A 25864-nucleotide genomic window follows, 5' to 3' on the forward strand; every position below is an offset into this window, starting at 1 on the left:
TCTAAAATACCCCTTTTCTACTCTAGATTTGATGTGAGATATGTTGGTTAAGTTTGACTGGCAGGGTATATGGGATTCAGTACACAAAGCCCTCAGGACTGCAGGGTCCACTGTTTGCCAGGAGACAAGGATTGGCGATATATCTGACCCCACAAGCCATCAGGCCTGAGCCACTTCTCAGCTACCACGTCTTCTACCCGTTAAATGAAGTGGAGCCCTTCTTTTCTTTTAAAAGAAGTGAAGGCCTTCACTTCTTTGAGATGTGGACCTTTTGGTTTCCAAGGAACTTGAACATGGCTCTGTGTAGGGCCTCCATCCTTTGCTCCTTATTCTACAGCTTGGAGTGGATGGACAAGATGGTCTGGCCAATGAGAATCCTGGCGACTGTGTGCTGGAGCATCTCAATGGCATGCTATGCACCTGTCTGAAGCCTAGATTTGGGAAAGCATGGAGATCAGACATGTCAATATCCTCCAGAAACTGTCTCCATGGATCTGCCACCTCATGGTCACCAGTACAAACATCTGGCTACATACACTATGCCCAGAGACTTGTTTGCAGCCATTAATAACCAGGCCCCCAATGAGGAAAGGAACCAGGTCAGCTAAACTTAAAATACTTTTTTATTCAGTTGGGATACATGCCTTTAATCCTCTCACTCAGAAGACAGGATGAGTTTCAGGCCAGTCTGGTCTAAGTAGGGAGTCGATATGATGTTTCAAAACATAAGACAAAAAAAAAAAAAAAAAAAACCCACCTATGTCTATTGTTATTATAACACACAGTAGTTAGAAAAAAATAAGCAAAGTTATTTATAGAAAGTTCAAATTGCTAAAAATTAGTTTTTGCCAAGTTTGCCCCCTCCCATGTTTCCACTTCTCAGGAAAAAAAATCTCTTTTTTCTTTCACCATCTTCCAACCCTTTTTCTCTAAATATTTTCTAGTACCCATAAGAACTTCCCTTCCAGCTACCACTCAGTGTTTTAAAGAAAGACATTAGGTATCCGTCATCCAACCTACCACAGATTTAGGATCTTTGTATATTTGAAGGAAGCCTTAAACTTCAAGGTCTAACCAACTTGGCCCTCATTATCTCCTGGCAGACTTCATTTAGGTCACTGCCTTGACAAAGGCCTTGCTTGAGTAGAGGCTCTCTGATGAGGAAGGAGGTGTGGTTTTACAGTGATGAGGGTGGGAGGAGAGGAGCAGGCAGAGGGTAGCATCGTGTGTTTTGAAATGGTATATGCTTCACTGTAATTGTATTTGTATAGTGGGGTCTTAGGGTTTTATTGCTGTGAAGAGACACCATGACCAAGGCAACTCCTATAAAGGCAGACATTTAATTGGGACTTGCTTACGGTTTCAGAGCTTCAGTCCATTATCATCATGGCAGGCATGGTGCAGGAGGAGCTGAGAGTTCTACATAATCATCTGAAAAGCACTAGAAGACTGGCTCCCACGTGGTCAGGAAGAGGGTCCCATTGCCGACCCCCACAGTGACACACTTCCTTCTACAAGGCCACACCTACTCCAAAAGGGCCACACCTCCTAATAGTGCCACTCCTTGGCACAAACATATTCACACCACCACAGTGGGGATCTTCTTTTTGTTTTTGATTATGTGTATACTTGTGCCGAGGTACGTGCAGGTGATTCCAGCTGTCTGAAGAGGGGAGAGGAGGTGTTAAATCCTCTTTAGCTGAAGTTATAGGCAGTGTTGAGAACTGAACTCCGACCCTCAAAAGCAGTATATGCTCTTAACTGATGAAGCGTGTCTCCAGCCCCTTGGGGATAGCTTTCAAACATCTTTACAGTAAAATGAGGAATGATAACATAAATGAGGAATATGGTGTAAATAAGGCAGAGGAGCATGACAAAGATGCAGGTGATGACATACAGAGGAAGGAAAGGCTCTCTGACGGGATGGACATGCTATGGGGTCTTGAGAAAAACCATAAATATAGTTTAATATTCCCTTCCGCTCTCCCACATTTCCAGAGGGGTTTTGAATAGCCTAACACACTGTGTTCATTCCAGAAGAAAAATAGCTATGATTAACTAATGCCTACCTTCTAAGCTCTATTCAAACTTTCACTGGGCTCTGCTCTTTAAGGTACAAAATCAGGAAAGTATATACACCACATTTAACTTTTAGTTGTGTTCTTTGAAGTAATAAACTGATACTTAAGCTGCACCAGTGTTACTCGAACATGTGACTGCATCTACATATACAGAATCATAAGGGAAGATTTACAGCTCCCTGGCTGGTGAAAGACAGAGTCAGGAACGTAAATCACAACAGGACCAAGTAATGGCTTTCCCAAGGAGACTTTGAAGGAATGCATATTTAAATTGGATCTTGAAACTCTTAGGTTTGAATTTATTACCCATCCTCCAAGAAATATTACAGTTATAAAGATGGCATTATAGAAATGGAGTTCAATGACAGAAAAATTGGTTGGTCTTTTAAAAATGATTACCAGGATGATGTTACTCCACGGAGCTCAGTTTTTGCTCTAAATTCAGCATGTCACTGTTACATTTAAGTCCAACTACAAATGGATTTAATAGGTAATATCTCTGAATAAATACTAATACCCTTTGAAATATAGAGGGAGATTTAACAAAGAAAATTCAAGGAAGAAAAACACCTGGGTATATTGCAGTTTAATCACTGGATGTATACTCTAGGAGGGATTTTTAAATATGTGTTTCTGGTGTCTTCACAACAAATCCACAAACCAGATGTGGTAGTTCAAGCCTGCAATCCCAGAGCTTGGGGGGCTGGGGCAGAAGGATCAAGGATTTAAGGGGAATTAGCACATATATTAAGTTTGAGACCAGTCTGGCTATATGAGATGCCCATATATAAGAGTGTAAGAGCATAAACATTGATTTCTTATGATTTAAAGTCAAATCTCCCCTTTTTATCAAAATAATTTGCACAGACTCATTGATAATTTTAAATTTTCATCGAGAGTTTGTCATCTCACATTCCTAGGGATGAATTTGGTTGTAGAGAATTATAAGACATTCATTTTCTGTTAAAAGATGAAAGAGAATAATATTTGAACGTAACTTAGAAGACTGATGAGATTCCTCAGGGGGTCAAAGTGCTTGCTGTCAAGCTTGATGACCTGACTACAATCCCCAAGACTCATATGGTGGAAGAAGAGAACTGAGTCCTGAAAATTGTACTCTGACTTACACACACACACACACACACACACACACACACACACACACACACAATTTAAAAAATACACAAGGATTTAAGTTCATTTCGTACAAAAATGTCCTACCGAAATATATACATTTCTCTGCATATTTAGCAAAATCGATGCCTCTTAACATGTGACTTTTCCCTTTGCTTCTTGTGGACTGAGCCCTTCTGTACCTCAGTTACCTTGCATCTGAAAATGGGGATAACATTGTAGTTACCTCAAAGGACTGTTGAGAGTCAAATGAGGTAATCTAAGAAGAAAAACCTTGTCTGACTCATAATAAGGTCTCAGTCACTGTTACTATGGTTGCTAGAGCCAAATGATTGACAGTCAAAATTCGATTGAGGCCTTGACATATGTTGGGTAATTCCTAATTTGGTATTCTCTTTTTGACTTGCTGTTTTCTTGGTTCACAATGTAACCATCAAATTTTCACCCCGCTTAGATCCATGCCTTCAATAAATGATCATATTATTTTGTTTACTGGCTGAGAAGGGTTCTTCTTCCAATGGTTAAAACATTTAGTCTCTTTGTGATGAAAAAGAAGAAAAAAAGTAAAGGTCCTTTGAACCATCATTGTTTTCTCTTCAGCCGTTATTTCAGTTATGAACGTGAAGGGAGGTTTGGCAGGAAGAATTTCATGTGAAAACCCCATGATACGGGCAGCACCACACACAATAGTTAGAGCTTGCTTCCTGCAGAAACCAGTCACTGAAGTCTGAATTCAAAAAAAAAAAAAAAAAAAAAAAAAAGACAGGTAGTCCTCTTTGCATGGCCAAATGACCATTGTCTTCCCAAAACTACTCCAAGAGTGTCCTGTATGTAACACACACTTAAATAGCCCGAGCCACTTTCAGCTCCCTTCTGATTTGTTACGGAATCAGCAGTTTGATCAGCCTGGTTTTACTTTTGTTTTTTTTTTTCACATTTTCATGTTTATCCTTAAACATAGCAACCAAGCAAATTCTAAGTAGAATTTTTAAATTGTTAGAGTGTTTAAGAGTGACACGTAGTATTCGTTTACTAACTGTTCTGTAAACTGAGTTTTGTGTATTTTAGGGTTTTTTCCCCCCCAGTTGTCTGACAGATTTTCTATATGTGCATAAAATTCTGATTTTCTCCTACACCATCTTCCAAATATTGACAGCTATGCTTGTGATTTTAAAGCTCATTTTGGGGATGTGTATCAGATTAAATGTTGGTGATTCAAGAATATAAAAATAATACTATAACACAATTAAGAACAATGAACATAAGCAGAACATTTCTTTATTCATATCAATAACAAGTTGAAGTGGCCCCTGAAGAACCCCAAACTCAGGAGACCCTTACTCAAGTCTTGGGAAATCATGGCCACCCCAAAATCGCAAGACACCATACCTGGATGCAGTCAGCAGAGGTTTATTAGGGAGAGTTGGCTAGCCAAGGTCAATTCGGTCCACTCACGCAGGAGTTGAATTGATAAAGCCAATCAGTCTGAGAAGGGTTTTTAAAGGGGGAAACCACAAACCTGGAGAGTGAGGAGGGGGTGAAAGGTTGCCAAGGAAATATAACAATAAAAATAGCGGAGAATTCCAGAGGAACGCAACCTAAGTGAATCAGGGTTATGTGGAAAACACTCTGTATTCTCAGAATGTAGTCTTGCCCTGTCACTTGCTCAACTATTTCTCAGTCTCACCTAGATGACTTGCATTTCTCTTTGTGGTCAGGAATGTGTCTTCCTGCTTTGGGCCTTCCCCACCCATAGGTGGGTTCTTTTCCCTGAGGCTTTGAGGAATGTTAATCTAGCAAGTGTCCTCTGACTCAGGGATAATGTAACTCTTCTGGAATGTATCCTGGAGCAGTGGAGGCCTGAAATCTTACATTCAGTTCTGCTTTCTGGAACCTGCATTCTTTTGCTCAGGTCTAGGGGTAAAGAAAAAGCCTGTATATATTTTATAAAATGGTCTTTATAATTTTTCACTCTACAGTCCCCTCTGCTCCTGGAAAGATGTAGCTCTTTCTTTTGGCCAAATAATGACATAGCTGTTTCTTGACCTAAAGTACTAATATTTACAAGAAGCAAATTTTATTTATCTTCCTTTTTTTTCCCAAGAAGCAAATTTTAAACAGGTTTTTTAAAAATCACACACACACACAATCACAGAAGTAGTTGGGCTCTGGTGATGCAGGTCTGTAATCCTAGGAGTGGAGGCAGGAGGATCTCAAAAGTTTGTGGCCAGTCTGATTTCCAGTGAGACCCTGTTTCTCAACTTTGTGATCTCACAATCAAGGTTTTGTCTTATTTTGATCTTGAGATCAACGTCTATATGCTGGGGGAGGGGGGGGCTGTCTTTTTTCTTTTCTGTAGTCCATCTAGGAAAGGGAAAGTACTTTGTGTGTTTGATAACTCTGGGTTTTTGCTTTTGGAGTGGAGGGTCTCTAAAGACCATTATTCATATGCACTATTCACACTTTATAATCAGAGGCCATTAGGAACTAAATGTTGGGGTGCTTGATTGAGGGTTACAGGTAAATCCTAGATCATCGTCAACTTCACTGAGGCTAGGGTTCCGGCTAGACGCTCTTTTTTTCCGCCTTCCTTAGTAAAAGTGATTTCAGATCTCTGGAAAGGCGACTGGACAACGTCGGGGTGCCGTTTTCCTCACTTAGCTCCAGTGTGGGTCTCGGCCTCTCACGAGCCCCGAATGCCCGCTTCCTGCCGCTGCAGCTCCTGGGCGGCTGGGAACCCAAAACCCGCGGCCGCGTGACCGGGCCACAAACGCGCGGCGCCGCACGTGTCCGCGCGGTCCCGGAGCTCGCGCCACCGTCGCCGCCGCCGCCGCCGCTCGCTAGGCTTCCAGGACCCAGGCCACCGTCATGCTCTTCCGCTTCGGCGTGGTGGTGCCGCCCGCGGTGGCCGGTGCTCGGCAGGAGCTGCTGCTCGCGGGATCGCGGCCGGAGCTGGGGCGCTGGGAGCCGCGCGGCGCCGTGCGTCTCCGGCCCGCGGGTACCGCGGCGGGCGCGGCCGCGTTGGCGATGCAGGAGCCGGGCCTGTGGCTCGCCGAGGTGGAGCTGGCGGCGGACGAGGAGGCGGCCGGCGGGGCGGAGCCGGGCCGCGTAGACACGTTCTGGTACAAGTTCCTGCAGCGCGAGCCGGGAGGCGAGCTGCACTGGGAAGGTACTGCACACCCGGGCCACGGGGCCCCGCACCCCGCAGCTCCCCGTGCACCCCGGCCGCGGCCTCGGAGGCGCGCATCTCGCAGCTCGCGCGCTCCCGCCGCTCCCCGTGCACCCCACTGTTGGCCATCGCTCCGCCCCTCCCCTCTTGACCCTACCCCGCTGCACCGCGATCCCGTCTGCCGCCCTGGGCCGGATCAAGACCCAGCCGGGTGCTTCTCCTGCCTCTGCTCTGCCAGCCCCAGGCCTCTGTCTAATCCACTCAAAAGTGGCCCAGCCCAGACTACAAAGGGAATTTGCTCTTAGATTTTTTTTTTTTTTTTGAGACTGAATCAGTGGGAAATAGCAAGCTCCTCCCCCAAAGTCAGCTCACCAAGAGAGAAGACAACTTGATTTCTTAAAATATGTAAAGAGTAATTATCGGTTGTGAAGAAATAATGACAGGGAATAGCCAGGTGTGATAGCACAGATCTGTAATCTCAGAATTTGGGAGGTTGAGGCAGGAGGATTGCTGGGAGTGCCCAGCCAGCCTAGGCTACAAAGTGAGAACTTGTTTCACAAAAATATGATAATAAGAATATATGGGTGAAAGCAGCATTTCTACCATACAACACCTAAACACATTGCCTGCATGCGTGTGCCTGTGCAACTGTTTGAACTAATAGTGTACAATATATATATATATATATATATATATATATATATATATAATTTTAAATATTTATTTTTTTTCTTTAACAATATTATTAACATAGGTCAGGCTTATTTGCATATGGGTGTTTTTACTTTTTAAGTGAAAAAAAAAATGCTGGTACCTGTTACTGTGCATTAAGGTACCTTTTGGTTTTCGAGATTCTTGGATTGGAATCCAAGTGCAGTTTTCTTTCTAGCTTTTGGAAGTGTTTCTGTACAATAGAGTTAAAGAAGCCAAAAATGTCGCCACTTTACATTTCAGTAAGAAATGCCTTGAAAAAGCGGTACCAGCGTGTCCACCGACCACACTGGGTGGGTCGAGGCAGCCTTTTCTGTGAAGGAAATGAGCACTGTGGAAAACTGAACCTGCATGGCTCAGTGGTTCTCTCAGTCCTGTGGAGGGAATGCTTCTTGAGAAGTTCATATGGGCAGGAAAATAGGTCGTTAGCCGGTTATTGTGGAACCAAGAATGCAGAAAACCAAAACCAAAACCCAAAAAGAGCACATGGTTTACTGGGATATGTTTTTTACTTTTGCTGGTCTTTTTTGGCCACTCCTGGGTTTGATGGTCAGCTAGCGTTTCATTATGTTATTATTATTCATATGTGAGGGGTGCCTGCCTTTACTGTGTTCTTTCCCACCGTAAAATAACATCTGATAATTTTAATAGCAGTGCATAATGCACTAGGTCTTCCATTTCCAGGTCCCCTCCTTTATTAGCTTTTCTAATAGCCCCAAAGTGCTGACGGGTGGGTTGCTATTTCTTAATGCATCCACTTTAACTGGTCTGTTTTCAGTTTTTCTGAAAGTTACCACATACATTATATGTAATTTGCAAAAATTAGTATCTATTGACACCTGCTGGAAATGCATAAAATTAGCAACTGTATATAATATAAAATATGAAGAATTTAGTCCATGTTCATTACCCTTTCCTTGCTGGTTTTAATATCCTTATTTTAAATTATAGGTGTGATACTGACTTTTATTTTATAGAGTTCATTTTATCCTATTAAAGAAATTTCTGTTTTAAAAGATTTCTAAAATAACAGACACCCTTCTCATTCTCCGCACTCTGAGTTTGTTTCTGAGTTAAGTTTCATGTGTTCATATTCTGTTTTCTCAGTTACCAGAGCCTTCTTGTACATGGAAAGGTTGGTTCTGAGGACTGAAAATTAATAAGGAGATGCCGTGCTTAAGATGCTATATATAATATGATATGATATATATAGTAATATATCATATTATATATCATATATTATACATGATATATGAAATAGTATATAATGTATCATTATAATATATGACATATATCTATAATATATAGTATATGATGTCATATTATATGATATAATGTATCATATTATATGTCATATAATGTGATTAAGAGCAAGGATAATTGTGTGGGAGCTGCTAAACTGTCTAACTCAGGAATATGGTTCATTAGATCAGGGCAGACTGATGTAAAGCAATGCATGTACAACCAGCCTGTAGCTGGTAGCATCCTGCCTTCCTCAGCCTCTGGAGTGCTGCAAAACAGTAAACCACTGTGCTTGGTATTTTTGCCATGCCATTGTCATTGCAAACTAAGACCTTGTACTCTCAGTCTCAAAAAAAAAAAAAAAAAAAAAAAAAAAAAAAAAAAAAAAAAAAAAAAAAAAAAAAAAAAAAAAAAAAAAGAGGAGGCTGGGTAAGGTGTGTATGCCTTAAATCCCAGCACTCAAGAGTTCAGAAGCCAGCTGGGTATACAAAGTGAATTCCAGGACATCCAGAGCTACATAGAGACACCATCTTAAAAACACCAAACTTACTAATAAATAAAAAGGAAAAAGAAAATGAATTTCCAGAAGCAGAAGCTGTCTCAGGATGGGTGAAGTCTCCTTTCTTCACTATACTATATGTATATAATATAATGTTATATATAGTATTATAATATAACAAAATTGCATATTATACATGTTAATATATGTCAATAATTTATGCATTATATTAAAATATATTGACACTCATAATTATTAATCATTATATTATATATTGTATATTATATATTATATATTATATATTATATATTATATATTATATATTATATATTATATATTATATATTATATATTATATATTATATTATATATTATATATTATATATTATATATTATATATTATATATTATATATTATATATCATGTATAATATATAATATTATATATGATATATTATGTCACATATAATAGACATATATAGACCAGTCTGCCCTGATCTAATGAACCATATTTCTGGGTTAGACAGTTTAGCCACTCCCACACAATTATCCTTGCTTTTAATTACATTATAATATATCACATATAATATGACATATTATATCATATAATATCATATATTATATATTATAGATATATATCATATGTTATATATGATACATTACCTAATATATCATGTATAATATATGATATATAACATAATATATAATACAATATATTACTATACTCATTATATTATATATAACATCATGATATATATTATATCATGATATATATTACACATATATTATACATATAATGTTATATATAAAGTATACATGCTATATAATATATAAATATATATTATATATGAAACATACTATACATAACTATATATAACTATATACATTATATGTATTATATAACATATTATATGTTACATATAATTATATATTATAATTAATATATTTGAATATTATATTATGACATAATATGACAAATTTTCTTCATGATAATAGATATTATATTATAATATAGTATAATAATCTTGCTGAAATTTTGCTTAAAATTATTTCAGGTTTTATTTTACTTTATATTTATATATATATATATATATATATGTGTGTGTGTGTGTGTGTGTGTGTGTGTGTGTGTATGTGTGTGTGTGTGTGTGTGTGTGTGTGTGTTCATATTATGTAGTACAAACCCTTAAAGAGGAAATATATATATTCATATATTTCAGTCTGCCCTGTGTTCTCCTGTATTTCTTTAAGGGAGTTATTTATGTCTTTTTTTTTTTTTCCAAGACAGGGTTTCTCTGTATAGCCTTGGCTGTCCTGGAACTCACTCTGTAGACCAGGCTGGCTTCGAACTCAGAAATCCATCTGCCTCTGCTTCCCAAGTGCTGGGATTAAAGGTGTGTGCCACCACTGCCCGGCATTTATGTCTTAAAGTCCTCTATCATCATCATGAAATATGATTTTAAATCTGAATCTTGCTTTTCCGGTGTGTTGGGGGTATCCAGGACTTGCTGTGGTGGGAGGATTGGGTTCCGATGATGCCAAGTAGCCTTGGTTTCTGTTGCTTATGTTCTTGTGCTTGCCTCTCGCCATCTGGTTATCTCTGGTGTTACCTTCCCTTGCTGACTCAGACTCAGCCTCTCCCTCCTGTGATCCCTGTGATCCTGGTTGTGTCAGAACTCAGAGTCCAGCTGTTTCTGTGATTCTGGGATCATGTGATCCTGGGCGTGTCAGAGCTCCTGGGAGTTAGGTTTTCTCTGGGTGTTCCAGGAGTGGGTGGGGAGTCAGAGCCCTGGGTCTGCTCCTGGCACAGGTGCAAGCTGGAAGGAACCCATGTCTCTGGCTGGGCAGGGTTCCTGCATCCCTGGATACCAGGAGTCACAGTTACTCCCGGTGTTGCGGCAGATGTTGTGGCCTCACCTATGATCCTATGTCAGAGCACCTCGGAGTTGGGCTCCCTCTGGATGTTGTAGGAGTGGGTGCAAAGCCAGTGCCCAGGTCTGCTCTGGGTGCAGGTTGAAACTAGAAGGACCAGAGGGGATTTTCTATGGCACTGAGTTTGGTAATCTGGATTCTTTGTTTCTCCTTACCATGTGCTCACCATCCATCTCCCCTTATGGTGGCTTCTTCTCTCTCCGTTCTTCTGCAACTTAATTTCAAATTTCTTCTTAACCTTTTCACCAGAAGAATTATACTAGTCCTTGAGGTTTCTTGGTTAATCACAGGGTTTGATGAATGTATTTTTGTTTATTCTCTGCAAACACCTTTCCCTGCAGACGTGGGGTTTCTGTTGTAGTTCTTACTAATGTGAAGCTTCTTGACCTTAGCCAGCGCTGGGAGACTTTAACAAGCGCTCACGTGTCACCTTGCTTTGCATTCCACTCCATCTTTTTCCAGGAACATAAACGTTTGGTTTGTTGTATTCTCAAATACAAGTTTCTAAAGTGGCAGGGCATAACGTCTGAGCCCCCGAGTTCGGGATTAGCCGTTTCCTAGATCTCCAAGGCAGTAGCCTTCTCCTCTCTAAGGCATTGGCCTATTGCAGGCTTTGTCTCGGGACCTTTGAGCCCCAACTTTGAACATATTTTCAAATGTCAAAGTCAGCACTTTGTTTTTCTTTTCCTCTATCTTTCCTTGTTTCTTTTTTCCTTTTTCTTTTTGATGAAAGTAATCTGCTTCGTCATCCTTTGAAGCTTCAAATTTAAAAAATATATTTTAAAATTATATATTTATATATATAATTTATATATATAATATTTATATATAATATATAAATATATAATATTTACATATATAAATTATATATACAAATATATAATTTATATATAATATATTATATATATATTTGTGCTAGGATGTGTGTTTTGTGTTGTTGGACAATTGTTTCCCTTAATATTTTCTTCAACCCACTGAAGTATTTCTTTGAGTATTTGATTCTCTGTTTTTATCTTTACCTCTGAAATGGGATAGACATACACCTTCTGTATGTTGGGTATATTTCTGTTTATGAGTTTTCCACTTGAGTGTTTAAAAATCAGGTATTTAATAATTTTGTCAGTGCACTCAAAGTTTTTTTTTTTTGTTAAGCTCACTTGGTAACATTAGGATTTATTCATATTTTTAATTGGATATTTTATTTATTTACATTTCAGATATTATCCCCTTTCCCCATCCCCCAAAAGAATCCCGTATCGCATCCCCCTCCTCTTGCTTCTATGCTTCCATCTACCCCTCCCACCTTCCCGCCCTCAAATTCCCCCACACCGGTGCATCCAGCCTTCACAGGACCAAGGACCTCCTCTCCCAACAATGCCCAACAAGGCCATCCTCCTGTACATATACAGCTGGAGCCATGGGTGCTCCCAGGCTGGTGGTTTAGATCCTGGGAGCTCTAGTTGGTTAGTATTTCCCTCTCCCCATGGAGCCGCAAGCCCCTTCAGCTCCTTCAGTCTTCTCTCTAACTCCTCCATTGGGGACCCCGTTTTCAGGTCAATGGTTAGCTGTGAGCATCCGCCTCTGTATATGTCAGGCTCTGGCAGAGCCTCTCAGGAGACAGCTATATCAGGCTCCTGTCAGCATGCACTTCCTGGCATCCACAACAGTGTCTGCATTTGGGGACTGCACATGGGATAGATCCCCAGGTGGGGCAGTCTTTTGACAGTCCCTCCTTCAGTCTCTGCTCCACATTTTGTCTCTTTACTTGCTCCTGTGAGTATTTTGTTACTCTTTCTAAGAAGGACCGAAGCACCCACACTTTGGTCTTCCTTCTTGAGCTTCATGTGGTCTGTGAATTGTACTTTGGGTATTGTGAGCTTTTGGGCTAATATCTACTTATCAGTGAGTGCATACCATGTATGTTCTTTTGTGATTGAGTTACCTCATTCAGAATGATATTTTTTAGTTCCATCCATTTGTCTAAGAATTTCATGTATTTGTTGTTTTTAATAGCTGAGTAATATTCCATTGTGTAAATGTACTACATTTCCTGTATCCATTCCTCTGTAGAAGGACATCTGGGTTCTTTCCAGTTTCTGGCTATTATAAATAAGGCTGCTATGAACATAGTGAAGCATGTGTCCTGGTTATATGTTGGAACATCTTCTGGGTATATGCCCAGGAGTGGTATAGCTGGGTCCTCAGGTAATATTATGTCCAGTTTTCTGGGATATCCAAAGTGGTTGTACCAGGTTGTAATCTTACCAACAATGGAGGAGTGTTTCTCTTTCTCCACATCCTCACCAGCATCTGCTATCACCTGAGTTTTTGATCTTAGCCATTCTGACTGGTGTGAGGTGGTATCTCAGGGTTGTTTTGATTTGCATTTCTCTGATGACTAAGGATGTTGAGCATTTCTTAAGGTGCTTCTTGGCCATTCGAGTTTCCTCAGTTGAGAATTCTTTGTTTAGCTCTGTACCCCATTTTTAATGGAGTTCTTTTGTTGTCTGGTATCTAATTTCTTGAGTTCTTTGTATATATTGGATATTAGCCCTCTATTAGATGTAGGATTGGTAATGATCTTTTCCCAATTTGTTGGTTGCCGTTTGGTTTTATTGACAGTGTCCTTTGCCTTACAGAAGCTTTGCAATTTGATGAGGTCCCATTTGTCAATTCTTGATCTTAGAGCATAAGCCATTGGTGTTTTGTTCAGGAACTTTTCCCCTGTGCCTAGGTATTCGAGGGTCTTCCCCACCTTCTCTTCTATTAGTTTCAGTGTATCTGGTTTTATGTGAAGGTCATTTATCCACTTGGACTTGAGCTTTGCACAAGGATATCTGCATTCTTCTACATGCTGACCTCCAGTTGAACCAACAGCATTTGTTGAAAATGCTGTCTTTTTTCCACTGGACTGTTTTAGCTCCTTTGTCAAAGATCACTAAATTCCTGATCTTTTCAAAACCTTATCATGAAGGGATGTTGAATTTTGTCAAATGCTTTCTCAGCCTCTAGTGAGATGATCATGTCTCTTTTTTCTTTGAGTTTATTTATGTAGTGGATTACATTGATGGATTTCCTAATATTGAACCATCCCTGCATTCCTGGGATAAAGCCTACTTGGTCATGATGGATGATTGTTTTGATGTGTTCTTGGATTTGGATTGCGAGAATTTTATTGAGTATTTTTGCATCGATATTCATAAGGGAGATTGGTCTGAAGTTTTCTTTCATTGTTGGGTGTTTGTGTAGTTAAGGTATGAGCGTAATAGTGGCTTCATAGAAAAAATTATGTAGTGTTCTTTCTGTTTCTATTTTGTGGAATAGTTTGAAGAGAACTGGTATTATGTGTCCTTTGAAGATCTGATAGAATTCTGCATTAAAATCATCTGGTCCTGGCCTTTTTTTGGTTGGGAAACTTTTAATAACTGCTGCTATTTCTTTAGTGGTTATGGGACTGTTTAGATGGTTTATCTACTCCTGATTTAAGTTTGGTACCTGGTATCTGTCTAGAAAATTGTCCATTTCATCCAGATTTTCCATTTTTATTGAGTATAGGTTTTTGTAGTAGGATCTGATGATTGGAGAATTTCCTTGGTCTCTGTTGTTTTGTCTCCCTTTTCAGTTCTGATTTTGTTAATTTGAATAATGTCTCCGTGCACTCTGGTTAGTCATGATAAGGGTTTATCTATCTTGATGATTTTTTCAAAGAACCAGATTCTTGTTTTGTTGATTCTTTGTATAGCTCTGTTCCATGCCCCTTCCAAGTCCCCTTCGCCCGAGAAAGAGACACTTGAGGCAGTGTTCGGGTAGTTACTACAACGAGGCTTTATTCTTGTATCAGCAGAAGTGGAAGACACCAAGCCTGGAAAAGGCACTGCTTATATGCACCCTAGAGTGGCGTGTTCACTTCTGATTGGCTGTTCACTCATCACCCCATATTACGCCCCGGGATGGGCAATGACTTTTGGCGCGCTTTTGCCTTTTGCACCTGCGCAGTTAGTTGTTTACTTGTGGGAGCACAGGATGCCCACGCCATCTTGTAATGGCGAATATTGTCACGCTCACTGCGGCTCCTAACATCTCCCCCTTTCAATTTTATTAAGATGGAACAGCCTTTTGCCTATCAATCGCGGCACCAACTCAGTGAGGGAAAGCAGAGGCCTGATCCCCTGTGCAAAATGAGATATTGTAATGGGTTTCTTCTCTTGTCGTCGTGCAATGAGTAATACTTCCCATACCCATCTCGATGCCTTTTTGTCGGGGAAAGGGAGCCTCCACTCTGGAGCGCGGAGAGGAGGTTTTGGCATCAAACCTTTGTGCAATCAGGCATACTTTTGGGAAATCTATCCACACTCGTGGAACATTCCCTGTTGAGTACCCACTTGCAAACACCTCTAAATATTCAGGTACCACAATTATTCAGGCAAGGGCTGGCTAGACTTAGACCTCTCATCGACCCAGTGCAATGGGCTGAACCCTTGGGGTGCATCAACTGAGGGTCTCAGTCATCAGATACTTTCTTAGGCTAGATAGCCAAATTTCAGGGAAAGATCCTTGCTCAAGGCTTCGAGTGCTTGGGCGATAGCGACCTTGTCACGTTTTTGTTGGGCTCTGAGCTTGCAGACCAACCATAACATGAACACTAATCCACAACATAGGGCTGCACCAAACAGGCCTATCCCCACCCTTTAAGAAAGAAAGAAAAGGCAGAGGTAAGCCAAGAAGTAAAATCACCAAAGGCAACAGGGTCCACTCGTGTTCCATCAAGGCTCAAGATCCGGATCTGCAATCGCTGCTGCATCTGGTCCAGCTCCCTAGTCCAATTCTCTTGTAAATAAGCAGAAAGATTATGGCTTTGAATAAATGTATCATTCATAAATCTCAGAGGTGTAATACATAGATATGGGGTTGCTGACACGCAGCTCATTGAACCACATCTGTGAGTTGTTCCACATGGGCTTGGAGCAAATCAACTCTCTGATTGACCAACAGAATGCCTGATGCCAAGTGTGCATCCACTTTCTGTAGAGTGATCAAAGCTCAGAAGTCTTTTCTGAAATTTGATTAACAACAGTAGCTGCTGTAACTTGATTAGCCAAGGCTATGCCGGCTGTCACAGCTGCAGCTGCAGAGATGGTAATAGCAGTGATAATGGCTGCAGTAATGCCAAAGTCTCTTTTATGTCTTATTAATGATGTAATAGGGAAAGTTTCAGGATCAGCTTCTACTGGGATGGGCACAAAGGTAGGCACGTGCACAACCAAGGCTAGGTCTAGTGATCCATTCCAGCATTGTGCTAAAAAGCATGTAACATTCTTACAATCCAAGATATCAGAATTATTTTGAAAGTTGGATAACATAAAGAAAAATGGGGAGTCCACACACACCGACACCGGTTGTGTAGATGCATTCCTAAACACCTTATTAATTTTAATGTTATTCAAATGGCTAGAGATATTAGATCGTGTAACTGAAACATTTTGTAATTCATGAAATATACCATTCAACAAGGCAAAGGCAGATACACTGGCACTAGCTCCAGCCTCATTACTCAACACCCAATGATAAAAGGGCCAAATATTTTCTATGTCAGTGCTCTTACCTGTATTATTCATTATAGCCAAATCGAGAGGCAGGGATAAATTAAATCCTCTGGCAATTTGTCTCTTGGGTTTAATCTTAGACTGGCAAGGTGAAAACACCACTGGAAAGGACAAATCTGGATAGTACCACGGTATCATCTGTTGTGAAGTGGCATTATTGGTATGCCAATTGGACCTCTTAATTATAGTAACATTACTTCTAATCATGGTGGTGGTAATGTTTATAGGTGCTGATTAATTCAGACCGATATTTCCCGGTCCTTCCATCTGTCCTGAACTAATCTGATTCAAGACAGCCCCTAGCACTCTTGTCTCTACCTTACTGTAAGTCACAGGATCCACCCAATTAGCAAGAGTAGCTTTCTTAAGAATCATACAAGGTGTATGTAGTTTACTTGTCTTATTATCCTTGCTTGCTGACACAAAACAAAGTATAAAATTTAATGGAAAACTTGTAGCATTATATAACTCAGGCTGCTGGTAGGTGCGCCGAGAGCACGGGCATCCATGTAATACTCAGTAGCTGTAAACAATGGCAGCACTGCAGAATTTGAATGTGCTGGCATGGGAACAGGCCAAGATCTAACTATGTCCCATAGTGGTATACTTATCCCCAAATCGAACATCAGCACCAGGAGAATCAGAGCCGTTATCTTGCAATCTAGCTTCATTCTTCACAATCTACACCAGCCTCGTGGGGACCCAAATTGGATTGTCTTCACCCTGTGAAAAAACACAGACAGCTCCCCTCCCCAGCCATGGCGGGGGTCTATCTCATCCCTGACCTTGGAGAAGGACAGCAGCCATCTCTAAATTTGCTGCCGCAAGTCCTGCATTAGTGAGGGGACCTCCCAAGCCTCGACAGATTCTTAACCAGTCTTGTAATCCCTTGGCTCTCCGAGGAGCAATGGCTGCAGGGCATTCAGCTGTGGCATTTTCAAAGATCATCTGTTCAATTAATGGCATTGCTTGCTCTGGTTCCCCAAAGAGTCTGCCAGCTGCCTCAGTCATACGGGCCACAAAGTCAGAGAAGGACTCACTGGTCCCCTGAGTTATTTTGGACAAATAAAGATTACTGCCTTCATTCCTAGGGAGAGACTTCCATACCTTTATTGCAGCTGATGCTATCTGTGCGTAGACCTGCCTGGGATGAGTGGTCTGGTTGTTCGAGTGTACGCCAACTCTAGGAAGCATGTTAAAAGTCCATAATTGTTGTCCCTCAGTGTTTGCATTAATCCTGGCTTGTGCTTGCAGTGCCTCATGCCACAAGGCCGTCCACTCTAGATATTGGCCCATATTGTTAAGTACCGCCTTCACCATGTCCTGCCAGTCTCTTGGCGTCATAGCAGCTGTACTTAATCTCTCCACTTGGGATACAGTAAAATTAGCCCCAATTCCATATGCGTGTACTGCCTCAGCTAATTCTTTGACCTGCCTATACTCTACTGGGGCATGAACACGCCCCGTCAAAGACCGGAAATGCCAGCTGTAGCTGTCTCCTGGGCTGAGAAATGAATTAGAGACGTTGCCCAGGGTATAGGCCAGAGGCAAGGGCGGGGCCGAGGGGCTCAAGGTCTTTCTTAGTCTTATCTCAGAACGGTTATTTTTTGCATAGGCAGCTGCTTCTTCCTCTAGGCTTTCTTCTTCGGAGCTGCTAAAGTCTATGGTGGCAAGCTCCTTAATGGGGTATAGGGGGGTCCTTTTGACCTCCACTCTCTCTTCACCAGCCAGTGAAGGGTCCTTAACCTTAACAAGCCCTGCAGTGGCCCCTGTTCCTTTTGAGTACTCTTTTCTTTGACCAGGCTCCTTGGCCTGTTTCTGTTGCCCAGGCTTTTTTGCCTTCTTCTCCTTTCCAGGCTCCTTGGCCTTATCTTTTTCCCCAGGCTCCTTGGCCTGATGCCGGCTAACACGCTCTGTTTCTGATACCCTGGAGTAGACCTCTCTTGAAACCTTTGACTTGCACTACTAGCTGTGCTGCGAGCTGGATCCCCACAACACAAATAAGCTAAAAGCTAAAGCAACACAAGCAAGAGGCCAACTAGTGCAGCGGTGACAATGGGTGAAAATCAGCTCGCAACGAAGGCTTCCACCCCAAACATATTTCTCAGAGAAGTACCTCGATCCTGTAGTCTTTTAACCCGCCCCGAGTCTGGGGGGGGGGGTCTCCGCGGCGCCTTGAAGTTCCCGGGTTTTCGGCAAGAGATTGTTCCACACCCCTTCCAAGTCCCCTTTGCCCGAGAAAGAGACACGTGAGGCAGTGTTCGGGTAGTTACTACAACGAGGTTTTATTCTTGTATCAGCAGAAGCGGAAGACCCAAAGCCCGGGAAAGGCACTGCTTATATGCACCCTAGAGTGGTGTGTTCACTTCTGATTGGCTGTTCAATCATCACCCCATATTACGCCCTGGGATGGGCAGTGACTTTGGCGCGCTTTTGCCTTTTGCACCTGCGCAGTTAGTTGTTTACTTCTGGGAGCACAGGATGCCCGAGCCATCTTGTAATGGTGAATGCTGTCACGCTCACTGCGGCTCCTAACATAGTTCTTTTTATTTCTACTTGTTTGATTTCTACCCTAAGTTTGATTATTTCTTGACGTCTACTCCTTCTGGGTGCATTTGCTTCTTTTTGTTTTAGAGCTTTCAGGTGTGCTGTTAAGTTGTTAGTGTATGATCTCTCCAGTTTCTTTTTGGAGGCACCCAGAGCTATGAGTTTTCCTCTTAGCACTGCTTTCATTGTGTCCCATAAATTTGGTCATATTGTGCCTTCATTTTCATTAAGTTCCAAAATCTCTTTAATTTCTTTCTTTATTTCTCCCTTGACCAAGTTATCATTGAGTAGGGCATTGTTCAGCTTCCATGTGTATGTGGGTTTCTGTTGTTTTTGTGGTTATTGAAGACCAGCCTTAGTCCATGGTGATCTGATAGGATGCAGGGGATTATTTCAATCTTCTTGTATCTGTTGAGGCCTGTTTTGTGACTGATTATATGGTCAGTTTTGGAGAAGGTACCATGAGGTGCTGAAGTGAAGGTATGTTCTTTTGTTTTAGGATGAAGTGCTCTATAGATATCTGTTAAATCGATTTGGTTCATAACTTCTGTTAGTTTCACTGCGTCTCTGTTTAGTTTCTGTTTCCATGATCTGTCCATTGCTGAGAGTAGGGTGTTGAAATCCTCCACTGTTATTGTGTGAGGTGCAATGTGTGCTTTGAGGTTTAGTAAAGTTTCTTTTATGAATGTGAGTGCCGTTGCATTTGGAGCATAGGTGTTCAGAATTGAGAATTCTTCTTGGCAGATTTTTCCTTTGATGAGTATGAAGTGTCCTTTCTAACCTTTTTTGGTAACTTTTTGTTGAAAGTCGATTTTATTCAATATTAGAATGCCTATTCCAGGTTGTTTCTTGGGACCATTTGCTTGGAAAACTGTTTTCTAGCCCTTTACTGTGAGGTAGTGTCTGTCTTTGACAGTGAGGTGCATTTCCTGTATTAAGCAAAATGCTGGGTCTTGTTTACATATCCAGTCTGTTAGTCTATGTCTTTTTATTGAGGATTTGAGTCCATTGGTATTAAGAGGTATTAAGGAACAGTGATTGTTTCTTCCCATTATTTTTGTTATTAGAGGTAGAATTATGTTTGTATGGCTATCTTCTTTTAGGTTTGTTGAAAGAAGATTACTTCTTGCTTTTTCTCTCTTTGTGTTGGAGTTTTCTATCCATTATCCTTTGTAGGGCTGGATTTGTGGAAAGATCTTGTGTAAATTTGGTTTTGTCATGAAATATCTTGGTTTCTCCATTTATGGTAATTGAGAGTTTGCTGGGTATAGTAGTCAGGGCTGGCATTTGTGTTCTCTTAGGGTCTGTATGACATCTGCCCAGGATCTTCTAGCTTTCATAGTCTCTGTAGAGAAGTCTGGTGTAATACTGATAGTTCTGAGTTTATATGTAACTTGACATTTTTTTCTTACTGCTTTTAATAGTCTTTCTTTGTTTTGTGCATTTGGTGTTTTGATTATTATGTGATGGGAGAAATTTCTTTTCTGGTCTAGTCTATTTGGAGTTCTGTAGGCTTCTTGTATGTTCATAGGCATCTCTTTCTTTAGGTTAGGGAAATTTTCTTGTATAATTTTGTTGAAGATCTTTACTGGCCCTTTAAGTAGGGAATCTTCACTCTCATCTATACCTATTATCCTTAGGTTTGGTTTTATAATTGTGTCCTGTATTTCCTGGATGTTTTGGGTTGGGAGCTTTTTGTATGTTGCATTTTCTTTGATTGTTGTGCCAATGTTTTCTATGGTATCTTTTGCACCTGAGATTCTCTGTTCTATCTCTTGTATTCTGTTGGTGATGGGATGCTTGCATCTATGACTCCTGATCTCTTTCCTAGGTTTTCTATCTCCATGGTTGTCTCTCTTTTTGAATCTCTTTCCTAGGTTTTCTATCTCCATGGTTGTCTCTCTTTTTGATTTCTTTATTGATTTTATTTCCATTTCTAGATTCTGGATGGTTTTGCTCAATTCCTTCACTTGTTTGTTTGTGTTTTCCTGTAATTCTTTAAGGGAGTTATTTGTGTCCTTCTTAAAGTCCTCTATCATCATAATGAGATGTGACTTTACATCAGCATCTTGCTTTTCCGGTGTGTTGGGATATCCATGGCTTGCTGTGGTGGGAGAACTGGGTTCTGATGATGCCAAGTAGCCTTGGTTTCTGTTGTTTATGTTCTTGCCCTTGCCTCTTGCCATCTGGGTATCTCTCATGTTACCTGGTCTTGTTGTCTCTAACTGTAGTTTGTCCCTCCTGCAAGCCTGTGTGTCAGCACTCCTGGGAGACCAGTTCTCTCTGGGATGAATTTGGGTATGAAGAGCTGTGGCACAGGGTCAGCTCTGGGTGCAGAGGGAAACTGGAAGGATTCTGTCTCAGGCTGCTCCTTGGTTCCTGTGTCCTGAGGTCTCTGTCAGGTCCCACAAAGCAGAAGTGGTGGTCTTACCTGTGCTCACAGATGTGCCAGCAGTCCTTGGAGACCAGCTTTTTTTCTGGTGGTATTTGGACATGAAGTGCTATGGCACAGGATCAGCTCCAGGCACAGACCTCCTTGTTACCTTTACTCTATGGCTATTGGGTTTCAGATACCTCAGTGAGCTGGGGTAGATCGCTACACCTCACTCACAGTAGGATCTTTCCCAGGAAACCTTTCCCTGCCACATTTGCAGAGCACTCATTTCTTGGTGGCCTTTTCTGGGGCAGAGGGATGCTGGCGTGAAAGCTTTCTTTCAGAGATTTTCCAGGCTGGCATGTGCTTACTTGTTAGGTCTCCCATTTTTCTGTTGGCCTAGAAGTTTTCCTTAACATCTTTTGAAAAAGATTTATTTTTTAGTATAAGTTTGTGCCTTCATGAGAAAAGTGCAGATGCCCATGGAGGCCAGAAGAGGGGATCAGATAGATCTCCTGCAACTGGAACTACAGGTAGTTTTGATGTGGGTGATATGAACCTGGGTCCTCTGTAAGAATGGTAAGTGCTCTTAACTTCTGAGCCATCTTTCCAGCCCAGCTATTGTCTTCTTATTCTACTTCTCTGTTGTTTTACCTCATACCTCATATAACAACTTATTACAGTTTACAGTCATATTGTGTTTCACTTACTTTCCTTGTTACTGTGACAAAATATGTAACGAAAAGCAACAGACTGGAGGAAGGGTTTATTTTGGCTCACAGTTTGAGGTGTTGCTTATCATAGCTGGGAAGGCATACTGGCAGGAGCAGGAAGCAGTTGGTTACATTGTACCCAGAGTCAGGAAGCAGAGGGAAGAATATTGAGGTTTAAATTTCTCCCTTTTATTAAATATAGGAGAACAGAAATGTAGGAGAACCCTGATAGCTTCCTATATTGAATTCTAAGAAGAAATTGAGCATCTTTGGAGTTACTCCAGTTGTGGTGAGACAGCCACTAGGCAAGAATTGCCTCTTTCCTTCTACAGACAAATTACTGTCCAGAAAAGGACACACTTGCAGAATAGTCGACTGATTATATCTGCCTAGACAGAGTAATCAGCCCTTAATAATTCTGCAGCACTAAGGTCTGTCAGATGATCCTGGGCCAGAAGGCAGAAGAACAGATGCTCCAACGTTTTGAAGTAGAGGGACTGTCCAGGTGTTCAGAGGTCTCTATAAATTGGCTAAGTTTTAGAAGCTATGCTTTGTGCTTCCCACAATTATAGTTAACTCAGTCATTCTGGATCTCTGACGGGGTTGAAAACTTATAGCCTCATAGCCAATCCTGGCTATTTACCTTGAGAGAAAAGATTTGAGTGGATGGTCGTCAACTGACATTCATCCTAAATCCAGGTTTAGAACTAAATGTTTTAGTTAGGATAGACAACAGAGGTGCTGGTTAGTCAACAAAATGATGGACTGGGTATTAGGACTATCTTGTACCTCACTGGTACAAATCGGCATAATTATGCTCTAAATGTATTTTGAGAGAAAAGTTTCATTTTAACAGGAAGGGTGATATGTAGGAGGAGCTAAGGTGGGAGGAGTACTGAGAGGAAGAGAAGTAGTAAGAAGAGGAGGAGAAGAAGGAGAGGAGAAGCTAGGTGATGAAAGAGAGAAAGAGGGGGGAGACAGGGAGGCAGATGTTCATGTATCTCTACCAGTCAAAGATAGTTGATATATCTAGGTTGGGTAGTGGGTTACACCTCTGATTGAGCAATACCAAACTTATAAAGCCTTTGATTAACATTTTTAAAAAAATGTATAAATGCAAAAAGGAAAAGGGGGCATGGGATAGGGGCTTTCTAAGGGGGGGAAATGGGGAAACGGGATGGCATCTAAAGTGTAAATAAAATATCTAATAATAAAAAAGGAAAAAAAAAAAAAGGAAAAAAAAACCCTAAAAATAAAGTTAGAAAATACACAAAGTAAATTTATTACAATATACTGACAATAAAACAATATGAAAATGTAGTTAATTTTTGAAGTTATGATTAAAGTGGAAATATTCTCCAATGTGTCTTATAGATCCAGTAGAATTCCTATCAAAATTTCGAATGGAATTTGTGTTTCAGAGTGAGGATAACAAAATGACATATATATGAATAATTATGGACAAGAGATATACACTTAAATTTATGACTGATCAATAATATGACTGGAGTACAAAGATAATGTAAAGAGCCATAATGAGTTTTTCTTTGGTAAAAGATGTCAAATTGTAGGAGAAACTGTACCATAATGAGATGAGAGTGCTGTCAAACTGTATGCAAAATTCATAGTTTGTAACTGAACTTACCAAAAGGAATATTAAGTTTCAATGTGATTAACAAGTAAAATTTGAAACAAAACAAAACAAAACAAATGTAGGAGAACGATGCTGCCCACATTTATATTTAGTTTTCCCACATAACTAACCTAATCTAGAAATTCCTGTGCAGCTATGTTTGTCTGTGCAGAGGTGTCTCCTAAGTAACTCTCGAGTCTGTCAAGTTGGCAGTCAAAATTAACCACCACAGGTTAGATTGTATTTAAGACACCCCAAACTAGGGAGACCCTTACTCAAGTCTCAGAAGTCGCGACCACCCACAAACTCCAAGACACCATACCTGGATGCAATCAGCAGAGGTTTATTAGGAAGAGAGCTGGCAGCCAGCGGTCAAACTGCACACTGGAACAGGAGTAGAGTTTGACAAAGCCAGTCAGTATGAGGAGGGTTTTTAAAGGGGTAAATCACAAACCAGGGGAGTGGGAAGGGGGGGGGTGAGGGGTTGCCAAGGATACATAACATAAGAATAGCGAAACATTCCAGAGAAGCCCACCCTGAATGGTTAATAGCTGTGGAAATTACTCAGTACACTCATTCTTCTCAAAAATGTGGTTTTACCATGTCACTGTGCCCTACCCTGTCATTTACCAACTATTTATTAACTATTTCTCACTTGTTCCAGCTGTAGAGCCACAGCCCTGTCATTGTGTTTTGCCACCTGAATGACTTTCATTCTTTACAGCCAGTTCCTGAAACTGGCCTGGCTTGTTTCAGAGAAAATTTTCCATGTCCCTAAAAGAACTTAAAAAGCATATATATATATATATATACATATATATACATATATATGTATATATGTATATATATGTATATGTGTATATATATTCTATAAAAATGATTTTTATAATTTTTCATTTTTCAGTATCAGACTCTGCAACTGTAAGTACTGGGAACTTACAATGTGAATTAGCTTGAAAATCTATTAATTTATATATACAGCTGAAAGAAGCTTGCAGACAGCCTTTCCCTCCTCACTTCTTCTCAATATGCCACTTGGGTTTACTTTCTCCAGACTCTAACTCATTTTCTGAATCTAACTGATTCCACCAAGCTAGGAGTTCATGTGCCTATGTTTAGGGAAAAGAAAAATTAAATATCAAATGAGAAGTCTAACTGCAATTCCTTGGCTTTTCCCTTAAGATGGTTGTCAGAGCTCTGCTCTGAGCATCAGAGTTGTCTCCTGTGGAATTTAGAAGAAGACAGAAATGTGCAAAAGTCAGTCTTAAGAGTTTGCTTTAGAGAGCTCGAGGATTAGCATACTATCTCCCCTCCCTCCCACTTCTTTTATGTTTAGACTTGGCCAGAGTTGTCATGCTGGCTATCTCTATCAGTTTTCTGTCACTGTAGTAATAATCTGGCCAAGAGCAATTTAAGGAAGAAAATGTTTATTATGCCTTGTGAATCCAGAGGGATAGAGTCCTTCATTGTGGGGAAGGCATGGCACAGCAGTGAAAGATATAGAAAACTTATGAAAAGTATAGAAAGTTTTTATGACACCCTGACCTGAGCCAAAAATGTAGGCCAGCTGGTTCACTAGTTCCACAAAGAAAGCAGAACTAAATGTGAGATTTTCAGATGTTAGAATTCACTGCCCCAGGATATATTCTGCATTCTGGGAGGAGTACATTATTCCTGAGTCAGAGGACTCTTGCTGGATTAACATTCAGGAGAGGAAGGGAGAGGCTGATTAACATTCCTCAGACCCCAGGGAAGAGAGCCTACCTGCGGGTGGGGAAGGCCCAAAGCATGGGGATACATTCCAGGATGGAGGAGGTAGGGAATGAAAAGAATGGAAACTTTTTGAGACCCCTAGCAAATAGAATGAAGCCAGGCCAGCTATGTTCCAGGAACCTAACTGAACACACAATGGCAGAACCAAGAATACAGGTTAGCCGGTTCATTCCAGGAACTGGCTGACCACAAAATATATAGTTGAACAAGGTTACATTCTTGAAAAAATATGTAAAAGATGTTTCCCACACCCCCGGCCTGGATAATGGGTTGGGACTTTCCACTATTTTTATGGTATGGGCTGGGACTTTTTGCTATTTTTATGATATTCTTCCTTGGTTTCCCCTTCCCCCTTTCCCCCTGGTTTGTGTTTTTTTTTTTCCTTTAAATACCCTGTACACCCCTGCCTCGAGGTCGACACTCCTTGGAGTCTCGGCCTCAGCATGCTGATTCTG

The 25864-nt window shown here is 40.7% G+C and overlaps 1 protein-coding gene and 1 non-coding gene across 2 annotated transcripts in view; one reads left to right on the forward strand and one right to left on the reverse strand.

Moving 5' to 3' along the window:
- Positions 1 to 478: 478 nt before the first annotated feature.
- LOC143440198 (small nucleolar RNA SNORA70) lies at positions 479 to 619 on the reverse strand. The gene has a single exon (XR_013108040.1). It is a non-coding gene; the product is annotated as a small nucleolar RNA SNORA70 (small nucleolar RNA).
- A 5314-nt stretch (positions 620 to 5933) lies between these two features.
- The window catches only part of Epm2a (EPM2A glucan phosphatase, laforin), a 109071-nt gene continuing 89140 nt past the window's right edge, over positions 5934 to 25864 (forward strand). Inside the window, exon 1 of the mRNA XM_076926855.1 lies at positions 5934 to 6384. Coding sequence (XP_076782970.1) covers positions 6084 to 6384 — 301 coding nt within the window. The 5' untranslated portion in view covers positions 5934 to 6083. The remainder of the gene's footprint in view (positions 6385 to 25864) is intronic.

The sequence above is a fragment of the Arvicanthis niloticus genome, chromosome 28 (assembly GCF_011762505.2).
Source record: "Arvicanthis niloticus isolate mArvNil1 chromosome 28, mArvNil1.pat.X, whole genome shotgun sequence".
NCBI classification, from domain to species: Eukaryota; Metazoa; Chordata; class Mammalia; order Rodentia; family Muridae; genus Arvicanthis; species Arvicanthis niloticus.